The sequence below is a fragment of the Falco biarmicus genome, chromosome 5, assembly GCF_023638135.1.
Source record: "Falco biarmicus isolate bFalBia1 chromosome 5, bFalBia1.pri, whole genome shotgun sequence".
Lineage (NCBI taxonomy): Eukaryota > Metazoa > Chordata > Aves > Falconiformes > Falconidae > Falco > Falco biarmicus.
The window spans coordinates 36028932-36056866 of record NC_079292.1 but is presented as its reverse complement, the minus strand read 5'-3'; the positions used below and the strand labels follow the sequence as shown (position 1 = coordinate 36056866).

Below are 27935 nucleotides of genomic sequence, written 5' to 3'. Positions count from 1 at the left end.
TAAATAGACAAGTGCCAACATAAAAGGCTCTATGAATTTATCTGGCATAACCTGGACAGAAACAAATCAAACAACCTTTTTTATTTTCAGTAATACACATACATTATTGCATACAAAATCAAAATGTGAACAAATGTGTACAAAATTAAAATATTTCTTGTATAAAATTTCCAAATTAAGTAATATTAGAACCTGAAGCCACACAAGAAGAACCAAACTGCCTGCTAGCTACCTATTTCCTCTACTTCATGTTAAATTGTTTGCATCACTTGGAAAGATAAAACAAGCTGTCAGCATAAATCACAAACATTTTTCACTGTGACAATGTGACTGACACAACAGTATGTCAGTCTCCCAAAACCAGGGAACTAGGAGGAGAGGTAATTAAAATGTCAAAGTCAAGAAAAAAACATTCTTCTGCATTTACTTTCAGAGATCAACTACTCCTAAATCCCTGAGTTTGAAGTGGGGCTGGAGGAGGCCACTGTTTAAGGTGGCTGAGGTTGCTTTTTCTACAGAAGTTGAAATTAACACCGAACACAGATCTTGCCCACAATAAGACAAATGTTCACATCAGTACATCTGACAAACTGCAATACTGTACACATTGAATTGTAACAGTCATGCTGGCCAAAAAAATGTGGATCGTGAACAAACCCTAGCACTTAAGTGTCCTTTTCTTAAACTCCTGTATGTTCCATGCTAGCTTCATTAAGAAATAATTTTTTGGTAACAGGTTAAAAGTACCAGTAAGTAGTAACCTTTTGTTACAGCACTGTGTTGTACTGACAATTCATAAAGTAACATAAACAAACATACCACGGATAGCTGGTTAAAATCAAGGGAGGTGTTTGGTGAATGATGGTGTTGCCCCTGAATACTGTCCCAGGTCATACTGCACAGCTGCAGCAGAATACCTTGAAAAGTAACACGCAGGTTGCATAAAAAAATAATTATCTCGGTTTCAAGAGGTGCCACTGTAAAAAAAATAAAACCCCACATGGCTGTTGTGATATAATGAATTAAGACATAACTCTCAGATGTAAAGGACCTACATTTTCAACACTGGTTTAAATATTGAAATTTTACATTGGGATGGCAAGTCCTAAGCGTTGGGCCACATTAGTCATAAGTGAAAGGATGCTACATGATATCTACAATGACAATTCTTTGAAATGTACACTACAAACTATAAAAAAAAAAAAAAATAATTTTACAGAACAGCTTCTGTACAACAGGTGGGAGGTATTATGTCTTGCCCCAGAAATCCTTCCTCTTCTGAGCTCGTTCCAGTATCTGAGATGCAAGAGAGCTAGATGCTGCCGAGCGAGCAGAAATCTGAGACAACCTGTCATCTGTGATGAAAAGCAACAAGGGAAAAAGTAAATACGAAGATTAAATATACATATTAAAACACAGTTGACATTCAGGGCAGGCTTTGAAAGTGCAAATATGTTTATGCCCTCTTTCACAACAGATGCTAAAATAGTACCGCAATACACTTTAATTGTATTACTTGGTAACCGATATGCTGGAGAAGAATCTCACTAGAAAGCTACCAGGCTGCGAGGTAAGTTTAGGAGAGCTACATGCCCAACTCTTGACAAACTCAAGAATGAGAGAGATCCTTACTGTCACCTGGGAACTGCCCAATTCTCCAAGTCATCTTTACATTTACTCTCCTGTGTCAGAAGACCTCAGAAATTGCTCCTCTGCCACTGAAGTCTGTATGGACTAGACTCTGATAATAACGTATTCATGAAAGCAACCCACTGTTTCAAGCAAAGCAGACAACCTTAGAATAACGCATGACTAGAATACCAGAACCTATGTTGCCAAAAGAGCCCTTCTATGCCAAACCTGGCTACTGTGTCACAAGCCGAAGAAAACAGGAAGTTTAATACAAAGACAAGAAGAAGCATGCTTTAAAAATGTACTTTTGAAAGGTCTTCCTTTTGAATACAAGGTCCACTTCGCACCCAGCAGAACTCTTAAAATTAAGCAGCTTGGACGCTGCTTCTCTGATAAAGCACAACATTATACTTTAGCATCATTATTAAAATGTTGCTACAGCTCTGTCAAGATGCTCTCTATGAAAAATGACCTTAATTACACCCATTCTCCTGCAACGGATTAAAAAGAACGGTATCACTACTTCCCAGTCCTGTCCTCCACCACCAAAAAAATTTCCAAAAAACAAAAAAAAAAACCTGAAAAAATTCCACAACTCAATCCTAAGAGGACCTGTACTTTGTCAGTGTTTCAATTAACTTTTCAACAGTATTTCTAAATTCTTAAAATACAGTGATCTAAACAGCCCATACCCGGCTCATACACTATGCATAATAACTATATTCCCATGTACGAGAAAACTGCTAAATGCACTTCTGCAAACAGACGTGTCATTGGAATAACTCCCAGGTTGTATGTACATGAACAAATATGGGCATATGAAATATCTGTAAGTTGGCACATTGCACCTGTTTCTGAAAGCTCATACATCATCTTTCGGCTCGTAAGGGCAAAAAAAGGGGGAAAAAAAAGAAACAGCAATTACAGCACTTAGTCTGTGTGCAGCAAGCTTGTGGGAAGCTGCAGACTACTATAGGATTTTGCATGTTTTATGTAGACACACAGATGCTTGGCTGAGCCATCTGCACAACCCACACATTTTCCAGTCAACTGCAATGAGTAAAATAGAGAATCAGCCAGAATCTTGGTTAAAACCAAGGAGCAAACAAGCACAAGGCGTACAGAAAAAAGCTTTTGGTTGCTCTGGGGTATATCTATAAATAAACTGCAATCAGATACAAGCTTGCTCTGCCCATACTCTAATCTGAACTAAACACAGGTGATTGCAACTAGCACAGCACCACACCAAGCTCAGCCTCATATACCATGCAAAGAAATAATGTATAGCAGATCAAGCTAATGAGGCTACAGTGCTCTTGGTTGACTCACGCTACTGAGTATATTTTGTCTGCCCACAGAAGGGCCAGGAAGATGCACTGGTGGGCTGTGCACTGGCTGCTCCCCTAGGTTAACTTCACAGTAAACAGAAAAAAAGGCCAAAACAGCAATCAGAATAACAGGATGCCGTAAGCACCACTAATGCACTGAGCAGAAGAACAGGTGTGAAAATTAAAGCCAGAGAAATCATTTTATGCTGCATATCTGGTGCTGAAGTCTCACAAGTAAAATCTTTCATTTAAAATTTTTCGATACCTTTTTAAAGTTGCAACAGAAGTTACTGCAGTTGCAACCTCGGCTGTGATCATTTTGCAGTTTGCTTCTGTTGCTATCAACAGAAAGGCTTAAAAAAATGTGTGAGGAAGCAACAATTTTAGGTATGGAACCGAGCAAGCTACAGCAACTATATTGAGCTACAATTGTCTATTTAATTTTCAACCACATTTAATGATTTATTCATACTAGAAGACACCTTCATATCTACACTTCAGATTACTAGGATGAATATTTTCAATTTTGATGAAATAATGAAGTAGTTATTCATGCAAACACATAAACTAGCATTACTTACTGCATTCAGAAACTTCTCACAATAGTGCAAGACTTAAAATTAATCTAGGTAATATACACATGATACAATAATACTTTGGGATGAGAAATACCTTGATCATTATAGTTTCTTTCCTGAAGGGGTAACTGGAAAGATCTCATTTTTGGATTGCCAACATTCCCTAAGACAGAAAGTCAAAGGCACAGTTTTGAATCATTTCAAAATAGACAAAGGATAATACTTCATTTTAGCACATTTAAAAATGTTACAACACTATTTCCAAAACGTGAGTTGTATAAGTGGCAAACATACCGAAAACTCCACAAGACTCCTTTAGGTTAAGGTAAAAGAAACTTACTCCACTGTATTATTCTCAAGGTACATATCTCTGGTAGGTGCTACAAGTTACCTTAGTGAACTGTACTTAAGGTGGAAAGCTAGAACACAGCACCGATTCTAACCTCTTTCCAAGGAAATTCTCTGGATTTCACCATCCTACCTAACCTGAGAGCTACTTGTTCCATTCTAGAATGGAAATGCTACTTTAGTTTAGCTAATCTTCATAGTAAAAGGACCAAGAACTGTGGGACCTTAAGCAGCTACAAAAAGTCTTTCTGGAAGGGGGACTTAAGCACATAAACTTTATTTTGACAACAGGGTGAAGGGTGCTTTTCTTTATCAAATTTATGTCCCCAGTACCCTAAACATTGTTTAAAATCTTTGAAATGCTCCAGCACAATTTCCTTCTCAGCCAAGAAATGGCTTTTTTCAATATCCAATAAACCTTTCATATATGCCTTTTTTGTTTGCATATCCTGCAGAAACATTTAAGGAGCTTATCTCTCAGAAATCCAGAACTCCTGCAAAAAAACATGACACTATAAAGGTCCCCAGTTACGTACCACTGTTGGTAACTGCAGCTGGAAACGCATCCAGTTGTAGCCTAAAGATTAAAAATTACAACTGTCCATGCTAAACCAAATTACTCTCATAATGAGTAAGTACTTCTTGAAACTAGTAAGGCAAAATTAGACAACAGACAATTAGAATACAACATTAGTGAAAGGTGAAACTAAGGTGGAGAGTTGTGCACAGTTCCTCAGCAAGACTAAACATATAGTAGAAAAGCTTTTGTTTACAAACAACACATTCTTTGTAGAGTCTGTAAGGCAGCAAGCTCAGCACTCTCTTGTCCTGAACACTGCACAGTAGACATTTCCATCCTGCAGCACTCTATCACAGCCAGTTAATACACAAAACCCACCATTATGCTGGAATTCTGGATCCTTGAGAGTCCCTTGAATACGACGAGAGGGACTCCAGTAAGGCATAGAGCAGCTTTTGGCTGTCTTCAGCACAGGAGATGTAGGTGAATGCTCTTGATGGGCTGCAGCAAGAGGAACTTGCTCATCAGTAACACTGTTAGGAGACCACTGATGCTGCCTAAGTGGCAGAGGATCCATAGTTCCCAGCCCAGCAGGTGGAGAGGTAAGGAGTGAAGCAGCTTTCACTTCCACACCAGGCTAAAACACAATAGAAAAAGGGGAAAAAAAAAAAGAGAAAAAAATCCCAAACAAACAAACAAACAACAAAAAAAACCCAACCACAAAACCCCAACATCTCATATACAGCCTTCCAGCACAGATCCCTACATATGCACCAAATGTTGGCCTTACACTGTTACACTTCTCATGAAGGTACTGGAAGAATAAGTATTTCAAGCTTGTGAGACAACTTAAAGAAAATGTATTCCTAATAACGTATTTAACACGGTCTGAAAGTAATCCAGTCAGGTCAAACCAAAGGCATATTTTTTTCACAGCAAAAAACTGTGTTTGTATATTTTAAACCTACATAACCAACTTCTCATGCAATTGTGTCTCCTTCTATTACAGAACTTAAGTACAGAAGACATACACAGTGAAATGCTAGCTGTGTTTGTAGAATGCAGACTAAGTGCAACTTGACAAAAAAAAAAAAAAATCACAATTTTGAGAGGAAGACAGTTAAACAACTCCTATATGTTTCTATTTTCCTTTTAGTAACTATGCAAACTGCGAAGTAAAAGAAGCACAAAAGTAAGGAGAATGAAACTATTATGGCACATTCACCTATCTTGTACATAGGCAGCCAACCTCTCCTTGAATTTCTTCCAAGTCAAGGAATCTGGAGCTGTGCCCTATGTCAGTGGCAAGCTACAGGAACATTAATGGGGAAATGAACAACTCCTGATGGTAACTTATCTACTTTTTTTTTTTTAACAGATCCTGTGCATTTAGCAGAAAAAACCAAACTGGAGCTCACTCCAAAATTCTTAACTCCTTGCTTAACACTACAAAAAAAATTATTTATTCAGACATCAGCCTTTTATAGTCACAGATGCTGAGAATTTTAGAATAGTAAATGGCAACTCAATAAAACGATTTATTAAATAGATTATTCATAATTACTTAAAAAGCACATTCCTAAATGCATAATGGTAAATCTCTTTTCTGACTCACCTGGAAGGACCTTCTTTTTGAAGCTTCTCTTGCACCTTGCTTAGCTGAAGAAGGCTCTGTTCCTAAACCTTGTGTTCTCCACTGTGAAGATGAAGACTTGCATCTTGGAGGAGATACTAGAACTGCACCTCCTATTGTAGTGGAGAAGATGAAAAATGCTTTATTACCTTAAATAACCTAATAAATCAATTCATACATGTCCTTTTTTTTAGTTAGTTCTTGAAATACTGCTTTGCATTTAAAAGTCTTTTTACCAACGGCTGGGGTAGTGAGATCATGATGAGTCCTCTGAGCTCCACCAAGTGCTCTCAGCTTTGGAGTAGGAAGCCTGCCGCCTGTCCTCGAGGATACAGACGAAGAATCTGACACAGCTGCAGAAGAATTCAATACTAAGGCATTCTCACTGGAAAGAAAAAAAAAAAAAAAAAAAAGAGAAATAACTAAAATATTAGCTAAGGACTCAGGTTCTTGCACTCATGCATTTAGTTTCTAATACATTCCTACAATGAAGCCTACGGCAAGACAGCGCCATAAAACACTAACAGCCTGTAGCTAAAACATATGTTTGCAATGGGGAGTCCTGGATTCCAGCCCCTGAGCCTCTAAAACACAGTTTCTGTATTTTTTTTTTTTTTTAATGTAACTGGATAAAATACATAAACAGTCTCAATGTGCAAATTCTGGCTCCCTCTGTCCCAATAAACTTTGAATGTATTGCTGCGCATTAGCAGAAACTCAACAGGAGGGCTGGAAAGAGTACTCAACCAGAAAAACTTTGAACCCGGTGGCCACCTTAGAGGTGGGAATCTGAGTTTGACTCTTTTCAGTCAATGTAGTAGAACTGAAACCAAGTATCCCACGCTTATGTAATCGCTCTAGCTCCCAGGTTATTAAACACATCAGCACTACCACTTCTGTCTTCTTCCTCCAGGTGCATTTCAAAAGCAGGTGGTTGCATATCCACACTGTGCAAGGAACCTGATCCTATCAGTGCATGCTAGACAAGCTCTTAGGACATGTAGGCAAAGAATGCCTCATTTCTAGCTCTCAAGCAGGCACAGGTAATGCGCAGGTGTTCAGCTGCTCTGCACGGCCAAGTCCAGAGCATATCTCAGCACACACACGACCACACTGCGGGATGAAGGAAAATCTTCAATGTCAATCAGAGACTCAGAGACACACCTATGAACTAGATAATCTCTAGAATTAGAAAGAAACTTAGAAACGTTTTCAGGATGATGGTTGTGAAAGCCTGAATTTAATTTCTATATGAGTCTAGCACCTCAGTCTTTTCTTTGCCTGGGTTTTACATACAGAATATTATCGCCAAAGGAGACAATTAAAATTCCTTACCTTTAATTTGTCCTGAAACACCAAAGATAAAACCCAGTAAGGAATACAAAATGCTTAGATAGTACGGTGACAAGGGCCAAAGTTATTCAGATTTAAATATCGACCAAACTAAAATATTGTTCTACTGAAAAAAAGTATGCAAAATTTGCACAGTAAAATGCCAGAGACTTCTGTAATTAGATATAAGATGGGTCCTTCCACAGTCAAATACAGTGCTACGTACTGTACTATGCACATACTGAATTGACCTCTTATTATTTCTGTATACTGCTCCACCATCTTCTCACCTGTGCTCAGTAACATAATCACCTGCAACTACTGGATGCTAGTTATTTTTTTTCCCCAAGCCCTTTATCTTTTCCCATGAATATTTAAGAAAAACAGATGCTTAAGTACAATATTAGCATGCGTCCTATCCTTTCAGTCCTATCAACACTACACTTTCAATTTGAAGCAAATGGTAAGCTTCAATTTTCACTACACTTGGCTGCTGTGTAATGAACAGTCTGTTCTGAGAGGCCCATACTACAAATTTTATAGTTTTGGGAAAAAAAACCATCAGCATTGCTCATGCTTCTACATACTTCCATCTTGCAAGTTAGAAATCCAGTATTCCTAACGACAGATCCATTTTCATCAAGCAGCTCAGTGTCTTGAACCTTCTCATTCCTTAACATACTATTAAAAACAAAAGTAATGTCACACCAACTTATACTCTCTTAAATAAATCTCATTTAAAACCAAAAATGAGTTAACCTACAAATTGTTGAGATGTTAGAGGAAAAAATTACATATATACACCACAAAAAAGTTCAGCTTTACCCTTCAATTTTCTTATCTTCACTGGCATCCTTATTCTTCTCTTCTAACTGCTGAGCCACGACTGCAGTCTGTTCATCTTGGTCTTCTTCCTTTTCTGTTGATTGTTGATTCTCCCTTTCTTCAGTACCTTCTTGTTCACTCCAAACTAAACGCCTTTTGACAGGAACAGTTAAAGCATCTGACATGTCCTTCTTCTCAGTGCTGTCCTGGTGTGGCTGTTCTTGGGAGTCAGGTTGCTGCAGAGTTCTGGGGCTTGGTGCAGTCTCTTTTTCAGAAATTCTAGGTAAGAAAGAAAGCAGTGTTCCATACTATTGACTTCCACAATATGTATGTGTCTATGCAGAATACATTCATCCAGTTCAGTCCTTTGCCAAAAGTACAGCTCAGATATGAAAAAGTGGTATAGTAGACATGATGAATGGTTAAATTTACACTGAAGTTTTACCTGACGTTTAAGCACAACCCATTTTCAAACTAGTCTATGAAAATTCTTTCTGGATTACCATTTCCAAAAATGCAATGTAAAATTAGGGCTCTTCTTCCAATTTAAACAAGTTAGATTATCAGAAGTGCTCAAAAAATAACTAGTTCCGTGCATAGGGACTGCCTGACGGCACAATTCTGAAAGCCAAGCAGTTTGAAACTACTCTTTAGGCACAACTTAAAACTCTCAGCTGCTCCCAGAAATCTGCATAAATTAGCCCAGTGCACAGAAATGAGATCAGTAAGAGGATCTGTTTAACATCTTCCAGTGGTGTTTAACATCTTTGTCAACAACACAGACATTGGGATTGAGTGTGCCCTCAGCAAGCTTGCCAACGACACCAAGCTGTGTGGCGTGGTCGGCACGCTGGAGGGAAGGGATGCCATCCAGAGGGACCTTGACAGGCTTGAGAGGTGGGCCTGTGAGAACTTAATGAAGTTCAACCAGGCCAAGTGCAAGGTCCTGCATGTGGGTCAGGGCAACTCCAAGCCCAAATATAGGCTGGGCAGAGAATGGATTGAGAACAGCCCTGAGGAGAAAGACTAGGGGGATGCTAGTGTATGAGAAGCTCAGCATGAGCTGGCAACATACACTTGCATCCCAGAAAGCCAACTGTATCCTGGGCTGTATCACAAGAACCACAAGCAGCAGGTCAAGGGAGATGATGCTCCCCCTCTACTCCACTCTCATGAGACCCCACCTGGAGTACTGTGTTCAGCTGTGGGGCCCCCAACATAATAAGGGCATGGATCTGATGAAGTGAGTCCAGAGGAGGACTACAAACATGATCAGAGGGCTGAAGCACCTCTCCTATGAAGACAGGATGAGAGCATTGGGGTTGCTGAGCCTGGGGAACAGCAGCTTTCCAGTACCTAAGAGGGTTACAAGAAAGCTGGAGAGGGACTTTTTACAAGGGCATGTAGTGATAGGGCAAGGGGTAATGGCTTTAAGCTGTAAGAGGATAGATTTAGATTAGATATTATAAAGAAATTCTTTACTGTGAGGGTGGCAAGACACTGGAGCAGGTTGCCCAGAGAAGTTGTGGCTGCCCCATCCCTGGAAGCGTTCAAGGTCGGGTTGGATGGAGCTTTGAGCAACCTGGTCCAGTAGAGAAGGTGTCCCTGCCCATGGCAGATGACGTAGATGATCTTTAAGGTTCCTTTCATTCCAAACAATTACATGATTCTATGATGTGTATTTCACAGATAAAAAATCAAACCAGTAAACCAAAAAATTTACACCATACTTAATATCACACATTGTAGTGTAATAAATAATGTTTTCCATCACATCATCCACTAACCCGTATTAGAGCTACAGTCATGCACATGGGTAGATCTCTCTCACACACAGAGGACTACTGTGTGTACGCAGTCTAAGTGGACTACAAAGAGAGGCACTCAGGGCGCTGTTTTTAAATCACATCTCAGAGAAGACAAATTGCTTTTATTTTCCTCCTTGCTTCAGCAATAGCAGCCTGTACATTTTACTAAAATACTAATTCTGAATTTTCCTGGCAAGGGATTTAACATCTGCCAATTCTGATGGCCTTCAAAGAAAGGAGAAAATGGATGTACACCATTCCAGTTCCTAAGTCTACATCTCAGAATTAAATGGTGTCTGAGACTTGACCACAAGTTTAATTAATCTGCACAAGAACATTAATAACATCTGAGTACACAAAACATATTTCCTTATCATTCCACTGGAAAGAAGAGTATTACTTCAGTATGACTCAAGTGTGAAATTCCTCCAGACTTGATGAGACTAAGGTTGCCACACCAAATATGCACTTGTAGACAATTATAAAGGAGTAACTTTCTCTTCTTCCAGAAGACTGAACTTTGCCTCATTTTCAATTTGAGCACACATCAACTGATGTACCTGTGAAAAGGCAAATGCCCTCATCTGTTCTGCAGAATTTACATATCATAGAACTGTACAAAAATCTAGGTTGGAAGGGTCCTTGAAAGACCATTTGGTCCAACTTTCTATGGGGAAAGGGAGCCTAGATGAGATGATCAAGCACCCTGTCCAATTCCATCTTGAATAAAGTCAAACATCCAAAATCTCACAACTATGCTAAGTCTATATTCAGCATTTTACTCTGTTTCAAAGCTGAAGAATAATAGGCAGGAACGACAACCTTACCCAGCAAGATCTAGTGCTCTGATGTTGTGGCTGATGCCTTCTTCTGAACTGGAATTTGAGGACACATCCCAAAGACTGTTATTATCGGACAGGATCTGATTAAGATGATATCGGGAGAAGTGTGTTCCCTCTACTCGTTGCCTGTAAGCCTTTGCTCTTTCTCGAAGTTCTCTCACCTACACATCAAAGTTTCATGAGTTGCATGTCTGTTTAAAGTTCACTAATAGGCTATTATAAAGTATTTGCATTAGCTAATGGCAGCTAGAGGAGAAAGGCAAGTTACTCATAAAATAGGGCCACCCACAGCACAAACACTGCATGCTGCAGTAAATGCAACATAAGGAAAGCAAAAATAACAAAAGTATGTATTTAGTAAGCCTGTTTGAGCCACGAAGACAAAGCAAGACTGTCAATTATTCATTCAATTAGCACGAAAAGTTATGCAACAACTATGAGTAAGTTTAGTGCTGGATTCTAATTTTTCCATCAGCAGACAAGTGCTCCAAACACTGAAACAGGAACTTAAATGCAACCAACCTCCATATACCACATGGAATTTAGGGTGTTTTGAGATGCCTAAAAAGAGGAATACAGAATTATTTTTAAATTTCTTATTTGTCTTTCAACACTGTATTGTTATTATCGCCCTTGTAACTTTATTACAGTCTAAGTGAGAAATTAAATACTAAAAATCTGTCAACATAGCTCTATGCTGCCTCCCTAAGATTCAGTTTAATAGCTGTAAAACAAGTATCAGCACTGGTATTTCACCAGTTCTTGCCAAGCTTGAGGAAACTGATTTAGGTTTCTATGCATTAGCACTCAAAAGTACATTCACCACTAATTTATGATTATTTCAAGTCAACAGGTCTATGTGCATGTGTAATACTGAGTTTGCAAACTGTGAAAACTGCAACTGTCTCTAGCTATATTAAACTTAGCAAGGAGCTAATGATAACATGAAAACTCTTGATGCGACTGTAAGACATAATAAAAAAATCATTCTTTCTAGGCTACCAGTAACTGTAGTAATGAGATACAAAACTGTTCAGATGTCAGGTTTAGTCTTAAAATAATAAAAGTGATGAGCCCTCTCTTTAGAGGTTATACTGCTGATTATACACTATCGTTTTTATGGTTAAAACTATTTAAACACTCACACCATTTGTGTCCTCCACCCAAACACAATTAAAGTGCAGGAAGAAAAAGCAACAACAAAATTTTATGGTTTAAGTTATTTAAAATAACTTTGTGATATTGTCTGAATTCTGGCTTACTAAAAAATGGTTCACAGGAGAAAAGTATTTTGTCAAAGAGCAGGAAACAAATACTGACATTTCCCCATTTCCCCTAGCACATTTACATAGCTTTTCTTATTTGGTCTTCTTTCATTATAGACTTTGCATCATTCTTCCTGTAACGAACAGAGTTAGCAGGCCAAATTCTGCTAAACCCACTAAAACTAACTGGATGCAGCAGATGGAAACCCACTAAGCCCACACCAGCTAACATCCCACAATTTGACCCACAAAACTTCCAAAGAAAAGCCCATTAAAAATAGATGCTTCTCATTTTAAGAGGACAGTTTAAAGTTTGAGGTGCAAGTGATTTACTGGGTTATTCACTTCAAGAAGAATGAAAAATTAATTATGATAGACACAACAGAAGGAATATAAATCCAGAGCAACGGGACACTGCAGGGGGAGGAAGAATACCATGTTTCCAGTAAATTGTGAAGAAGTACAAAGGACAACTGTGTCCTTCAGTGACTCAGCGGGCAGCATTATCTCAGCAGGACACAGGCCCCAGAGAGTCCTACTGTGATTATGTATTGTCTGCATTAATTTTTCAAAAGCATAATTCAAAGAGATTTTTTCATTCAACTGCTGAAAAAAAAATAATATATTGTAGAGTAGCAGTCCAGGAATAATTGCTACAGCTAAAGTCATACCAGGATTCTATTACGGTGTTCACCTGTTTGGGCTCAGAACTACAGACCCAAAGTTACCCATGTGTGGTCGCAACTGAGGGGGAAACCAGACTGAATCAGTCAGAGCTTATCATCTAATCACTTAGACTAAGTGAGAGATGCTCTGCAGGCACCTTTGGCAGGGGTGAGTCTCCACAACCCACCAGATGTAGAGGTTAGATACAGGTTTGAAGAACATTTCATGTCTGTGCATTAGCACAGGAACCAGAATCAAGTCATGTAGAAACCAAAAGGACTATTGGGCAGCCTATACTGTGAATGGCCAAAGTACCTTTGTTGCTTTACAATAAAACCAATGCACTTAACCTGCTGTTAACATATCTCTCAAATGGCTAGATTCTTTCTTATATCTCAACTGTGAATGAAATACTTTATTCAGTCCTGCTATTTTAGCCATGCTGGATCCTATCGTGCGGTTCTTAAAACAAAAAAGTTGATGGATGCTACAAGAAAAACAAGTTTGGCCAAGAATCAGGTCTATCACAATTTTTATTCTTGTATTATCAGAGGTTTTAAGAATTAACCTTGTTTTTCTTCCAACCTGTCTTGAAGACTGGAAAATTCCAAGCTTTAACCCGGTTCTCTGCTTTTACGACACCCACAAGAAGCTTCTTAAGAATTATAACCCTCAGTGATGCATATGGAAATACTAACAAGACAACAGCAAATTTTAAAATGCCATATAGAAAAAAATCCTACACGGGAACACATTTACACAAGCTAAATGTTAATTCTTTGCCTACTAGCAAAACTAGTTTGATATGCTGTACTGGTCTTGGCTGGGATAGAGTTAAATTTCCTCATAGCAACTCCTATGTTGCTATGTTTTGGATTTGTGCTGAAAACAAGAGTTCGTAAACAAAGGGATATTTTAGTTACTGCTGAGCAATGCTTACACAGCATCAAGGCCTTTTCTGCTTCTCAGACTGCCCTGCCAGTGAGCAGGCTGGGGATGCACAAGACAGGAAGGGGACAGCTGGGACAACTGACCCCAACTGACCAAAGGGATACTCCATACCATATGGCATCACACCCTGCAAGAAAAGCTGAGGGAAGAAGGAAGGAGGAGACATTTGGAGTTGCAGTGCTTGTCTTCCCAAGTAACCATTACACACGATGGTACCCCACTTTCTGGGAGGTGGCTGAACGCCTGCCTGCCCACGGGAAGTAGCGAGTGAATTCTGTGTTTTGCTTTGCTCATGCACACGGCTTTTGCTTTACCTATTAAACTGTCTTCATCCCAACCCACAAGTTTTCTCACTTTTACCTTCCCAGTTCTATCCTCTATCCCACTGCAGGGGAGTGAACAACTGGCTGTGTGGGGCTCAGCTGCGTGCTGGGGTTAAACCACCACGCATGCTCACAGGCATGGGGTTTGAAGTCTAACAGAGACGGGAGAAATTCACGTAATTCCAATTATAAAAGGCTCTTCTACATGAACTCATACTAAGATCTAATGTAAGCATGCATACATAAAAACATGTATGTAATCACAAATGTGTAATCTAAGCACATTTGTCATCAATAAATATTTGTTATTATAAAAATTAGTTTGGTTCTTCCAGCTACTCCTTCATTTAGAAGGCCATAAAAATTCTGATAATTCTTTTTCTAATTCTTCATGTCTACTGCCAAGTGACTTCTTTCTAGTCTCCTGTAATTCCCCTGTCAGCTAGAAAATCTCCATGGAAAAGTCTACAGTGTGGGAATCTGTTGGTTCTCATACATTCTAATTAAATGGTGCACATACGTACTTCCAACATCTCTGAAACACAACCTCTAAAGGATCCTGCCTGGTAAAACAGAACATCCATCCTCCACTTGCAGTCCCCTCATTCCTTCCCTCGACTGTACTGCAGTGACTCCTCCCGGCAGCTGTGCCGCAAACACAACGTACTCCAAGGCAACACATCCCTTTCCCTTTACTTGCCTACCAGTTAGCTGCTCTTGAAGCTGAGCACTGCTCCTGTTTTGAATGTAACTGATGCAACATTCAATCTTACATGCCATTAAAATGACATAATATTCTACAGAAGCATTCTGTATACCACTTAGGCTGAATGCAATAATTCAGAATATTCTACAGCCTTAGTTACGGTAAATCTAATGCATGTATCAATACATAACAAAAATAAAAATATTGCTTGTTTTCAGTCCTCTAATATCCTCTTGAGGCTGTTTGCACAGAACTGATTACCTGATGCACACATATACAAAATTTGATTACAAATCAGTGAATGCTACGATATACTTTAAACTCCAAGACCTATTTCTCATTATTTTGTATGTATTCAATATATACCTCTTTTTGCCTAAAAATAAAATTACTTGCTAGGTTAAGTCCAATGAGAAAACACAGAACTGAACGCTACCACACTACTACTGCAGTTCTCAGAGAACTTTATTTTAAAATCTCAAAGAGCAACACCCTAGAGCCATTTGCTCCAGTTCCACCTTCCACATCAGCTTGGTCCCAAGTGATGAGGAAACTCACATTTCAGCAGCACACAGTGGATGCAGAGATAAACCCATCTGGACTGTTGCATTGTGGCAAGATGTCACTGCCCTGGTGGAGAACCTTGTGAAGGTATGTCACGCACATGCTCATGCACCCAAGAGCTGGGCCACTGAAGAACATCAAAGCAATCAGCAGATAGATCAGGCTGCCGAGACTGATGTGGCTCAAGCAGATCTCAGGCCATCAAAGAGAAGATGCAACACAGATGGGTGGACTTGACCATGGAAACTACTGCACGGGTTATCCATGAATTCGAAACATGCACTGCAATTAAGCAAGCCAAGCGTTTAAAGCCTCTCTGGTATGGAGAACGATGGCCAAAATATAAACGTGGGGAGACCTGGCAGATCAACTATTATCACACTCCCACAAACCCATCAAGGCACGTGCCATGTGCTAACGGTAGAAGCAACCATCAGATAGATAGAAACATACCCTGTGCCCCATATCACTGCCTGGAACACGATCCTGGGCCTTGAAAAGCGAGTCTTAAGGTGACATGGTACCCCAGAAAGAATTGAGTCAGACAACCAGGCTCATTTCCAAAACAACCTCATAGACACCTGGGCCAAAGAGCATGGCAACGAGTGGGTGTATCTCACCCTCAGTCATGCACCAGTCTCCAGGAAAATCCAACAATACAACAGACCGCTAAAGACTACACTGAAAGCAATGGGTGGTGGGACCTTCAAACATCAGAACACACATTCAGCAAAAGCCACCTGGTTAGTCACAGCTAGAGGATCTGCCAACCGAGCTGGCCCTGCCCAATCAAAGCTTGTACATACTGTGTAAGGGAAACAAAACTCCTCCCTCACTTTGGATGTCACATTAATATATTCTTTAAGTCACATCATCTCTAATTTTTTTTTGCTATATAGTATACTGACTTGTCAGGACCTAATTGTCTTTGTATACTCATGTTTGGGAGCTTAGTCATGAGCATTACAGTCTCAAAACTGTATCTTATAAACACCACAATTCAAAGATTTTGCATCTATAAATCAAAATACAAATCATACTCAGGTTTCAGATTTTTTAAGAATACTCACCTGGTTGGGAACTTTACTCCTAATACGATACCAAGCTCCATCTTTGTAGAAATACTGGGCTGGAGACAAAAATTTTGACCTATATTCAGTGTTCATCTTCCTAAGAAATCAAGAATGAGGGAGGGAAAAAAAAAAAAAGATGGAAAAAGTAAAGCTTGCTATCCAGAATACTCTTTAAAAGAGTTATATCAACAATCTTAAGTAGATTTGCATTTAAATGCCAGGGTTGAGATGTGAAAGACATGCTTTGAAACACAATTCATCCATACCAACACAACTAGGAAAGCTGTGAAAAGGCTCAGAGCTGGTGGCTCTTCCCGTAGTTACTCCTGTTGGTTTTTCCTCACAACCCTTCTGCCAGAAGCTTTTGCCCTGACAGCCGTCTCAGCAGATCATAACACACGCATCAGTCTCAATCACTTCAGGCAAAGCACAGCACCTTGGTTTAAGTCACTGATGGAAGGTGCATTTAAGTTAAAATGTCTGGTTTGCACTAACGTATCCAAGCCCTTTCTTTCTATGAACTTCACTCTAGAGGCACTCTGCATATCAGAGCAGAGGGGGTATGTGTGTAAACTCTTGGGGCTAGAAACACCTGACTACCAGAACAATGATCAGTATAATTCATGTAGGTCCTACTGGCTTTGATCTTCAAAAGGCCTCAGCACTTGAAAAGATGGATTCTTTTTCCCTACTGCCACACACAGAAAAATTAACATCATCTAACCTATAGCAGGCAATAAGCAATACTTCAAGTCCTTAAGCACTGAACTGTGGATTTATCAGCTTAAATCTGAACAGGTTTTTGTTTTTAATCTTGCTTCAGAACACTACTAACTTTATTTTAATCTCTCTTTTTCAGTTCTTCTTCCGAAACGGATCATAAAGGCCTGAAGTCAAAGAATAAAATGCACCTTGTAAAAAGAAAAATACCAGTACAAAAAAACCCCTTCTTTCCATATGTGCTGTTCTTTGAAACTGACAATTTCCTTCAGTTTTGATTGCAAAATTAATGGATTAGCTCAAAAAACACATCACTGCCATGCCTTGATCCCAGTCATTCTGCTGCAAAAGCAGGTCATGCAATACAGCTTGCATACAAAGTGACAGTCCTGTCTGCATATTGAGAACCTGCACATTTTGCCAGTTACCTGCCCAGTGACTGTTTTAGAAAACTTTGCCTTGTGCTACCACACTGAAGGCGTAAAGGCAGAAATTTGCCCTTAAATGAAAAAAGTCATAGCAAATGATCAAGAATTTTACACACTGCTCACTGCAAAACTGACTACAATCTAATATATCAAAGAGCTATGAAAACTGGAGTTAAGGGTTTTGCCTACATTATAGCCACTCACTTTTCCAAAAAAGCAGTTTTATTTCATAGAATTCCAGGTGATCATTTTGTAATTATCTCCTGATATCCAACAGCATTCAGACCTAGGTAAGTCTCCTCTCCTATCTTTAATCTAATGCCTTAATGCTGCCAGAAAGTCATGCAAATGAAAGCAATCACTGGGACATACAGTAAGCACAAAGACAGCAGAGATGGATTAATTTGTGCATTTTAAAACCTACATCCACTCTGGGCTTTTATTTCTCTTAGCATATCTCAGATATGTAGAAAATGGAAACGAGTTCAGTTCCTGCAATGTAGGTGTGTGGCAGAAGAAAAAAGATACTTTGATAGTGCTCAGTAACATACAATTTAATTTATTTCTATGCTTGTCAGATTACCCTAAATGGGACAGATTTCTTTCCTCCCCTTTACGTCATGTGTTTGCTTTTGTTACTCTGGGACAGGTGGTGGTACAGACTAGAAAAAACATACGTGAAGTACAATCACCACAGTTTTAAGGTGTGACAAACAAGCACGGGAGAGCAGTTTCAAAGGTGACTACAACGTCCAAAGCACTCACTGAAGTAGCAGCACTACACCAGTGTAATTTCATGCACGTTAAATTTATTAGTAATATTATTATTGCATCAAAAGACTCAACTGAACGAGTGTGGATAACCACACTCTCACTCACGATAAGCTTCCACTCTCACTGCCCCAAAAAGGGGATGGAAATTAACACCATCTTTAGATGTACCCACAGGAAGCTCAATCCCAGTACTGCAAGGGGGCATTTGCTCCTGCAGCTAGCTGTAGTATGGTGTTGTTAAAATCCATCATCCATAATTCTAAACATCAGGCTGCCATATACCTATTCACTAAGCTATTTTTCCTATTTTATACATACCCACGACTTGCATGTACAGAGAAGGGCTTTGGATTGGTATGTTGCTTATTTTTTTGTTTAGGATGTTTCTGTTCTGATTTCCCTTGTTTTGCTGCATCTTCTGCTGGCTTTTGAAATGGTTCTTCCCTCTTATTCTAAGGCAAAGATAATTTTAAAAATAACACATTAATTAACAATCTGAAAACCCTCATATTCCTTTTGACATCAAGTTTTCACAAAAAGATTATTTTTAGTGTTAGCTGTTTTGCATATTTAATGCAAACAAGAATATTACGTTGCTTTGTTAATACGAAAATAAATTAGCGAAATGCCAAAGCTAAGGTTCCGAGTACAACATTCAGCCAGTTTGACAATCCATTTTGTATGCTTTATAAAATGAATTTAACACAAAACACAGAAATAAAATGATAGCTGTGCATTCTAACCTGGTGTAAGATTTAACATGTATATTTCTGGAATTTGTAATTAAAAAAAAAACCACAACCTCTTAGCTTTATACTCAAGAAATATAAACCCATTCATAATAAACCAAAAGGCAACTTTTTAATTTGCTGCCATTCTGGTTAATAAAGGGTCAGACTGACTCCTTCAGTTTTCACATCAAAGATATTTTTTTTCCTGCTTATTTTATCCTCTTGGAAATCTCAAGCATGATTTCTGATTCAGGTACAGATCTTCACACATAATGTTCAAATTCAAGAAGAAGAAAAAAATAAAAAGAAAAAAAAAAGCCCACCAAAATCCCCCAAAACATTTTCAAATTATTAATCACAGAAGAGACACCAGTAGAAACAAAAAGGTTTTGACACTTTCACCAAAATTCCCTTCTCATGCCTTCTCTTCCTTCATTTTGTTAGCTCTCTTGGGAAAACATAACCTGAATTTCCAGTATTACAAAGAAATGCTTCCTGAAAGCTTCATGCCTTTCAAGCTTTCTTCACATCTGCTAAAAGAGACAAAAGGGACATAAAATTCCTCATTCCCAGATGAGATTTATGAGTTGTAAATGATCAAGTCTCTAAGCCAACAATTGTCTTTAAGAGCCTCAGAAGTACCAACGGTTTAAACTGAGCTACAGGCAGTCCACATTAAGTATGCATTTTGCTCAGCAATGGGCAATGACAATGGCTCTTTCTGTTTTATCAGGGAACAGAAATGGGTACTGAAGAGACTTGTATGTGGTCCTTCTACCTGAAGGATGGTTAGCTAACCTGCAGAAATTTAGACAACACTACACTTGGCAACTTGCTACAAACATAGACATTCATATGTCCACCTTGCAAAACAGGTTAGCTGTCATGCAGTCTGAATTGCTCTCACCTGGTTTTAGAAGGTCTCAGTCTGAAACAATTCCATTTTCATTAAATGTATCTGGTAAAACAGCCGTAGCAATGTTTCCTAAAAGTCCACTTAAGTTTGTCCAAGCCAACAGCAAGGCAAGGAAATGCAAGGCCTCAGCCAAATTACTTTCACAAAAGACATTTTAATGTTCTGAACTGAGTAACAGCCCATGTAGGCTACACAACGCCCTGTTACAGCCCTGTGCTAAATACAGTTACTTACCTTGCAACTTATCAAGGCAAAGGGAAATTAATTGTAACCCTGCCTCCATGTTTCTTCAAATTACTACTGACTGAAAATCAGTTCCAATTGTGGCATCTTCCATTCACCAAAGTATTTTTTTTTAATTCACACTATGTCTGATTTATGAGATCCAAAAAGTTCCAGACCTCCCACTCAGCCCTCCTGCATACCAAGAGACTACACTGGTACCAAAGAGAGCATAAATCCAAGATTTATATTTTAGAAACTATCCTAATGACTAAAACCAGTATTTCGATTTTCAATTTAAAAAAAAAAGAAAAAAGAAAAAAAGATAAAACAAACCACTTGAAAACTCATAAATTAAGGTGACAGGAAAAACACACTTAAAATGTCATTGTACACCAAACAAATGCACTACAGAAACTACAGAACCCGCTAAAGAAACCCCTAAGAGCAAACAGAGCTGTACAGTGTTGTTTTCAGTCTTTTATACTAAACCACTACTGAGTCCAGTCCATTAGCAACAGCTCTAAAATGTAACTAAAAAATTTCTGAATAAACCCACCCCCACGTTACAGAAAAGAACCATCAGAATTATAGAAGTATACTAATGTCTTTTTTTTTTTTTTTTTTTTTTTAGGGAAATATTTACTTGTTCACAAACTGGAAATTCTTTCTCTTCTGAACCATCTCTGTCTTGTGGACCTTTAACAGGAGAAGACTCTTTGAAATTCCTCTCATATGCAGTTTCAGAAGCAATTGCAGGAGATTTAGATGGAGGCATGGATTTACTTGTGTTGCAAATAACCTTAGGGGGAAAGAAAACAAAAAAGTATACGAGTGTGAGTTGCTTAACTTAAGGCTAAATTTTCAAAACCAGTTAAATAATTCATGCAAACACACTCACATATGAGCAGAGAGATGGCCATGCGTACAAATACAGCACATGCAGACTAATTTAAGTTCTAGGACAAACTGAAGAGAAACTTAATCTGATAAAAATACATTTAAAAGTGACCATGTCAGACACCATTAAACCTGTGGTCAAATGCTGTTTTTACTATAGCTCACTAACAGAGGTTTTGTTTATTTCGTAAGACAGTTCACCTTCAGAGTTGTATGTAGGATCATATTTTTTAAAACATATGCCGTGAGTCCTCAGTACATGTCCAGTCCATAAGTAACAGACAACTGTTCTGTGTTTTAGAACTGGATGCTTAGGGCTTGGGCAATTTGAGCCATCCACTATTTTCGAATCAATATTGTATCACAAATCAAGGTAGAGAATTTGCCCAATACATGGTCAGGTATCATCTCCTCATGGGGGTGCCCAATTAAAACATCATGCCATATGTCACAAGCATACATTTTCCCCAGCTTTGCTGTGACAGTTTAGGTCTGACTTATAACCTACCTTGGATACTTTCACTGAATCTCTTCAAGGGAAAGGTATTATCATTATTCAGTATTCAGGTATATTCTCCATCACATCAAGAGCAATGAAAAGAGTATCAGTTGTTTAAGATGTATAATTTTTATCACTAAATTCTCATCTTAAGTTTAGAACCTGCAAACATTCATATATATTTAAATTTTTGCAAAGTTCTATTTATCTAAGGATTTGTAGTCCCTACAGACTTATTCTTATGGCGTCTTATTCTGTATAAGCTGTGAAAAGAAGTTTGCTATTTTAGATTCCACAGTCTTTCTTCTGAAATAGCACAATGTTCACAAGCATCAATAATGAAATTATCAAACTGATTTCTAATAGAATCAAATGGAATTCTCTACGAAATTTTCCATAAGGTGACTTTCTGGCACCTGCCTCTTCCTCAGACGGTCCTTTGGCTTCTATACTATTGTCATGCATTTCACTGAGTTTTCCTTGGATAAGGGACTGCTGGGAAACAGGTATCTCACAGTAAGTCCAACAGAAAAAGACAGGATAGTGATTGATCCTACTTATCAACATTTATTGCCTCTGCAAGCCATTACAGAACAAATCTGCTACCTGTGGGTAAAAACAGAAAGTGCACCATCTGTAGCAATCCCATTAATGTATATGCTCCTAGTGAAGAAATAGAAGGCAAAATAAGAGCAAAGTGCCCATTTTATACTGAAGAATGACCAAAAGATGGACTGTCTCTCCTAAGTCCTGACCCCAGTAACAATGAACTGAAAACACATCCTTGTGGTCTAATTAGAAATAACAGCATTTCCAATCCTAGAAAATCCTAACACTCATAAGACGTATTAAAATGCCACAGGAGGATCTTAAAATCAGAAGCCTCTACCTATAAACACAAGCAGTCCTCATGACAGAAAAAACACTACAGAGAGGCACTTTAGGGCTTAGAAGCATACATGCACAGAGATGGAGACTGAGAGTAAGAAACTGTGTTAACCCATAAAAGACCATGAGAATAAATAGCGAAACCTGAATGATTTCAGTGGCAAGATATGTTATTACAATACAGAACACCTGAACATTCCTCTGCTGATTAGCTATATACTAGGTAACATGAAAATGATAAAAATTAAGGGTAATGTTGAGTAGGATCTCAGTCCCTAAGGTAAATTAACGCAAACAGAAGAAAACAGTCCTGTTAGAAAGGACAGAATACAACCAGGCGTAAGCAGAACAAGTAATTAGGCCTGACTACAACAAAGAATAACAGGGAAACAAGTCTAATACTTCCGTGTATTGGGAGGAAAACCAAAAATAATAATCATGTAACAACATTCAAGTCTGTCATTCCCCCATTAAAAGAGCAAGCAAGGAAATCCTGGAAGACAAGCAACTTTGCTGATATATAAAAGAAAATATTTACTTTTTGGATTCTTTAAAGTTACCTCTTCAGCCGCAAGTATTGGTGACTTTTCATGAGGGCTCTTCCAAACAAACTGGCTTTGATATTCAGAATTTCTGGGGAAAGTATTTAAATAAATATTCATGCCTGCTTTCCTCTGAAGATCTCTGTGAAGCTGACAACATAAAAAATAAAAAACAAAAAACAACACCAATTGTTCCCTTTCCTAGAATGTTTTGCAAGTCAGGTATCTTTCGATGCATACTTTCAAACCATTGGTTTAGCTTTCAGTTGTATGAATTACATGAATGTAAAGCACATTTTCTCATTACAGCCAACAACCCCAAAAAGTCTGTAACTATTGGCTAAATCCTTGTTTAACTGAAATCAGTAGTGATGGCACATGAAGGGCAAATTCCTATTGACCTAAGTGGAACTAAAATCTGGTCTCAAAAGTACTGTTCTCCCAACAGCAAAGCTGCAATGTAGAATATCAAAATACAGAACTAAGACAGAGTTACACAACACAGGCTGGTGTATGTGCATTAAATTACTGTGAATCATCAGATTAGTAATTTTTATACTGGTCAATTAAAAAAAAAAAAAACAACAACAACCAGAAAAAAACCCAAATCTTCCCTTACCCCATTACCCATTTTTTCTAATTCCTTTTTTGGAGATGAAAATGCTTCATTTTGATTTGGTGGAGCTGCAGAAGGTGATCTCTTCATGTTGTTTTCTGCAAGGGCAAAAGCTGTTTCACCTCTACAATCTACTGAATGTGACTGAACTTTTGGGGGGAGTCTGGGTCCTTCTGGTGTTTCAATTTTTTCCTGATTCACAGCACTGTTATTGTCATCTGTGTGACCCTCTGCAGTCGTAACAGCTTCAGCTTCAAGTGGGTCATTCAAATCACAATCTGCTGTCCATTCAAAGAACTTTGAAATCTGTGGATTGTGGTAAGGTACCCTTCTCTTGGAAATGAATTTTGGTTCCCTTGCAATTCCTGAAAAAGACACATTAGGTTTAACAAAAACATTCTATTGAACACATAGTACTACAAGAATAAACTGGAAGTTTATCATACAACTGATTACTAGAAAAAACTATTTTAGGATCTGAACAATGACAGCCTATGAATTATGGGCATGTCTATGAAATTCTGCCTTCCTTCCTACCTGCAAATGCCTTTTCTTTCCACTAAAGAGGGATGCGAACATGGTGCTCCAGGCCCATGTTGGATAAAACCTTAGAAAGCAAATATGGCCCCAGGACAATCTTTTGCAGCTTGATTCTGGGAGCCGAACAACAACAACATTAACAGACAGTGAAAAGAATGCAGTTAACAGAATAACCAATCTGCAGCAGTAAGAGTATGCCACAAATACTTCTCATTACACATGGACAACACAACTTGTTGAACAGGTTCTCACCGATTGCAATAGGACACTGACAGATCCCTATCCATCTAATACAACTGTGATTTAAAAACATCTCAGCTGGTGACTTTTTACAGTACAAACAAAAAAACAATTAAAAAATTGTAAAAAGACTATGTAACAAAACTAGGTATCAGGTTATTGTAAAGAATTGCTGGCCTTCGCACATGCACATGAAAATAACACTACCTCACCATTTTAAGAAAAGCATTGAGTAACTGAGCACATTTAGAGCAGGAAATCATAATCCAACTGCAAACCGCTCAACTGCAACAGAAAAATAAGTGAAGACCCCTAACTGGCTGAAAGAAACAGTTTCTTAGGAGAGAGAAAAACCTCCATCTCATGAAAATGCAATGTAGAAAGAGAGAACAACCTACAGTGAAAGGTATACAGAATGTCTGGATGCCCAACCACACATACATACAGGTGGTAGGAAATAATTCCAGCAGAAAAACACTGGAAAAGCAGCAGGAAGGAACTCAGAGCACCTGCTGCTGTTAACTTTTTGTGGTGATGTTCCAAGTCATTCTCAAAACTGCTAACTGTGTTTCAACAGGAAGCACCTTAAGTGAACCATCAATAAAAGCCTGCAAGTCCTATGAGGTGACAAGTGACATTTGAAGACATAGCTCGTTAAATGGCCAGAAGAGGTGGGAGTGAAAATGAATGCAAAGATGCACCAAGCATGACAAAAACATCACTACAACGTGAGGAGGAAAAATTGCTGTACTGCTAACTCATGACTTTATTGCAAGTTTTGTAAAATTTGCAGTTTTGTTTGACTAAAAAAGAAGTATGGATTACAATTTTACAAAGAAGTTAGTGGTTGGATGCTTGGGTGTTTCAGAATTCAAGGACATTATACTCTTAAATACAGGCACCCATACACTAGGGAAAGCAAGGTTAAAGAAATATGTATTTTGCAGTAATGGAAGAAAGCAGTAATATATATAAAGCATAGTGTTTAGCAAGAAAAGATTATTTATTAAAATGTCTAGCATCTCAACTAAAAACAAGCCCTACTCCCAGTAGTCAGTTCTTAATTACTAGGCTGTAATTTAGAAGAGTTAACACATCGTGGGAATGAATATACTGGACTCCGACTGCACAGTGCCGCTGCACTGAACTGCACTCTCTTGTTAATCTGTCTTGTTCCACTACAATAATTCCTACTTTTTACCGCTCCTTTTCAGAGCGCTGCAGTTGTCGTCATTCTCCACCCTACTCCTATGCCTCAACTCCCTACGGGTCGTTCAATCCAGATGCTACCTCCTTTGTCTTTTGCTTCCAGTCCCCACATTCCCCTGCCATAATGCCTACAAGCCCTAACTCCTAGACTACAGCACAAGTTTTTTCCTTTAGTGCTCATCTTTTTCAGTTAGTTGTTCCTGTTAAGTCTTCACAAAAATCTTACTTTGTATAAGACTTTGCCCAAAGTTAGTCTCTTAAATATGGAATTTCACTCACTGTTTCCATCACTACAGGTAATGTATGGGTTAACACGGCATCTGCGCTTCACCTTTGGGACTCAACTTAGGCCGCACCTGGGCAGCAACCACGTATTTTTTCAGGTTTTACTAACACTAAAAGCACTAATATGCAAAGAAAGCTTCAGCGTAGCCAGAAAGAATACGGCACTCAAAAACATATCCTAAATCAGGGGTCCTCAAACTTTTTAACCAGGGGGCCGGCGCGCGGATGCAGTGGCAGGCAGTCATCTGCGGCTGCTTGGTTCCCCCCCCCAACCCCCGGCGGGGGCGTCTGTAAATACCGGGGGCCGGACTGAGGACCCTGGGGGGCTGTATCCAGCCCATGGGCCGTAGTTTGAGGACCCCTGTAAATGATGACGAGGAATGTACTTTTAACAGCGTGAAGCGCACGAACTGCAGGCACCAAGGAGCCACCTTGGTCACCGACCCCCGCCGGGCCCAGGCTCGACCCGACCCCAGCCGGCTCGGGCTGCGCTTACCGAACTGATCCGACCGCAGTCCGGCCCACAGGCACTTCTGCTGCTGGGAAGGGCTACAAAACTCTGGGCTTTTCCATTTGAAGTTTCTCTTATATTCACTGAGCCCCTGCAGCAGAGAAGTACCGAGAAGTACGCAAAAGGCCTGTCTGTATCTCCGAGTAAAGTTTCGGGAACAAACACAGCCCGATCCCTCCCGAACCCCCGCGACTGAACTCGTTCCGTCTGTACTGGGCAGCGCGCCTCGGGGCACGGATCTCCCCCTTCCCGCCTCGCCGGTGGCACCCCCGGAACGGCTGCACCCCCTCCTCCTGCCGGCTGCGGGGCGCCGCCGGGCCCGCCGCCCCCCAGGCCCAGGGCCCCGCCCGCCCGGGCAGCGCACGGCCCGCCCCCGACGCGGCCCGGCAGCCCCACGCCGCCTCACCCTGAAGCGCACGGGCATGGCGGGGCGCGGGCCTGCCGGGCCGCGGCCGTCAACACCGCCGTTCCCTGGCAAAGCCGCCGGGCTGGCCCGCCCCGTCTCCCCGGGCGCCTGCGCGGGGCCCGCCCAGCGGGGGCGGGGAGCGCCGCGGCCCGGCCCGGCCACATCCCCCCGCCACATCCCCCCGCGGCGCTGCCCTCGGGGGCCATGTTGGCCGGGCGCGGCCGCTGCCCGCCCTCACAGCGAAGCCCTCTGGGGCCTTGCGGGTCGGGGCCGGCCGTCGCCCGCCCTCACAGCGCTGCCCTCGGGGGCCATGTTGGTCGGGCGCGGCCGTCGCCTTATCCACGTTAAAAGCCTTTTCCCCGACCTGTGTCAGGGTAAGGACGCTGTGCCGCCCGTGCTGCCCGTCTGGAGGAGGCTGACGGGCAGGCGTGTTCGCCCAGCAGCCTGTCAGCCAGCCGGGCAGGGCGCGCGGAGCTAATGTAGCGCAAGGCCAGGGGAATACTGGCTGCCCGGTTAAAAAATAACACCAAAAACCAACATGCCCGTGCTGGCAGCGTTACGTTGGCACAAAAACAGCGTTTAGAGAGAGGAAAAATAAGACCCCTTACCTTTCTGGAGCCTGTGCGGTGGCATGCCAGCTGCAGATCCTCCTCCATCACCTGGCCTGACCTCGCCGCGGTCAGCAGATCCTAATCCACCTTGTGCAGCTCGTCCCTCAGGCTCACTTTTGTGGCTGCCTTCCCGCTGCTATTCCATCCTGACTCTTGGATTGCATCAAATTAAGGTGAACCGAGAAGGTGGTAAATTAAGCGGTTGAGATAGAAGTACTAAACAAAATGGTATAGGCGATCTGTCTACAATCCCTCTGCTTGTGGCTGCAGACCCTCGTCTTCCTTCTCAGTAGGGCCTGACTCTGGTTGCTGATGCCTCCAGTGCAGTGTAAACTTTGTGAGCAAGGGCTTTGTCAAATCTGCATCTGCACCCTGCCAGGCATGGGAGGAATGATTCGGTGCCAGTCACACTGCCTTAAGTGGAGTTTAGGTCTGGTCAGACCCTGTATAAAAGGTGAGCAACAGTTTTTTACATCAGTGCAAGGGAGGAGAGAATACCAATC

The 27935-nt window shown here is 40.2% G+C and overlaps 1 protein-coding gene across 4 annotated transcripts; it reads right to left on the bottom strand.

The window, feature by feature from the left end:
* Positions 1 to 60: 60 nt before the first annotated feature.
* On the bottom strand, positions 61 to 27654 carry MDM1 (Mdm1 nuclear protein). 4 transcript variants are annotated; one of them, XM_056340706.1, is made up of 15 exons: positions 27430 to 27654; positions 26401 to 26506; positions 23634 to 23995; positions 23033 to 23164; positions 20832 to 20987; positions 18635 to 18768; positions 16392 to 16491; positions 11369 to 11407; positions 10832 to 11007; positions 8197 to 8475; positions 6276 to 6424; positions 6022 to 6152; positions 4785 to 5043; positions 3633 to 3701; positions 61 to 1355 (listed from the first exon to the last, which is right to left on the bottom strand). In XM_056340706.1, the coding sequence occupies exons 1-15, from the start codon at positions 27475 to 27477 to the stop codon at positions 1249 to 1251; spliced, it is 2247 nt and encodes a 748-aa protein (XP_056196681.1). In that variant the 5' UTR covers positions 27478 to 27654; the 3' UTR covers positions 61 to 1248. The 4 variants fall into 4 exon arrangements, with proteins under 4 accessions (XP_056196681.1, XP_056196679.1, XP_056196680.1 ...); XM_056340704.1 differs by lacking the exon at positions 27430 to 27654 and adding an exon at positions 26822 to 26944; XM_056340705.1 differs by lacking the exons at positions 11369 to 11407; positions 27430 to 27654 and adding an exon at positions 26822 to 26944.
* Positions 27655 to 27935: the final 281 nt, after the last annotated feature.

Bases quoted from the DNA above. Each gene is read 5' to 3' on its own strand.
- MDM1 (XM_056340706.1), bottom strand. From the start codon at position 27,477: ATGGAGGAGGATCTGCAGCTGGCATGCCACCGCACAGGCTCCAGAAAG. The intron at 18,769-20,831 runs GTAAATATTTCC...TCTTTGCCTTAG, and splicing joins AATTTCCAGTTTGTGAACAA to AATAAGAGGGAAGAACCATT. The intron at 1,356-3,632 runs GTATTTCTCATC...TTTTCATCACAG, and splicing joins AAGAAACTATAATGATCAAG to ATGACAGGTTGTCTCAGATT.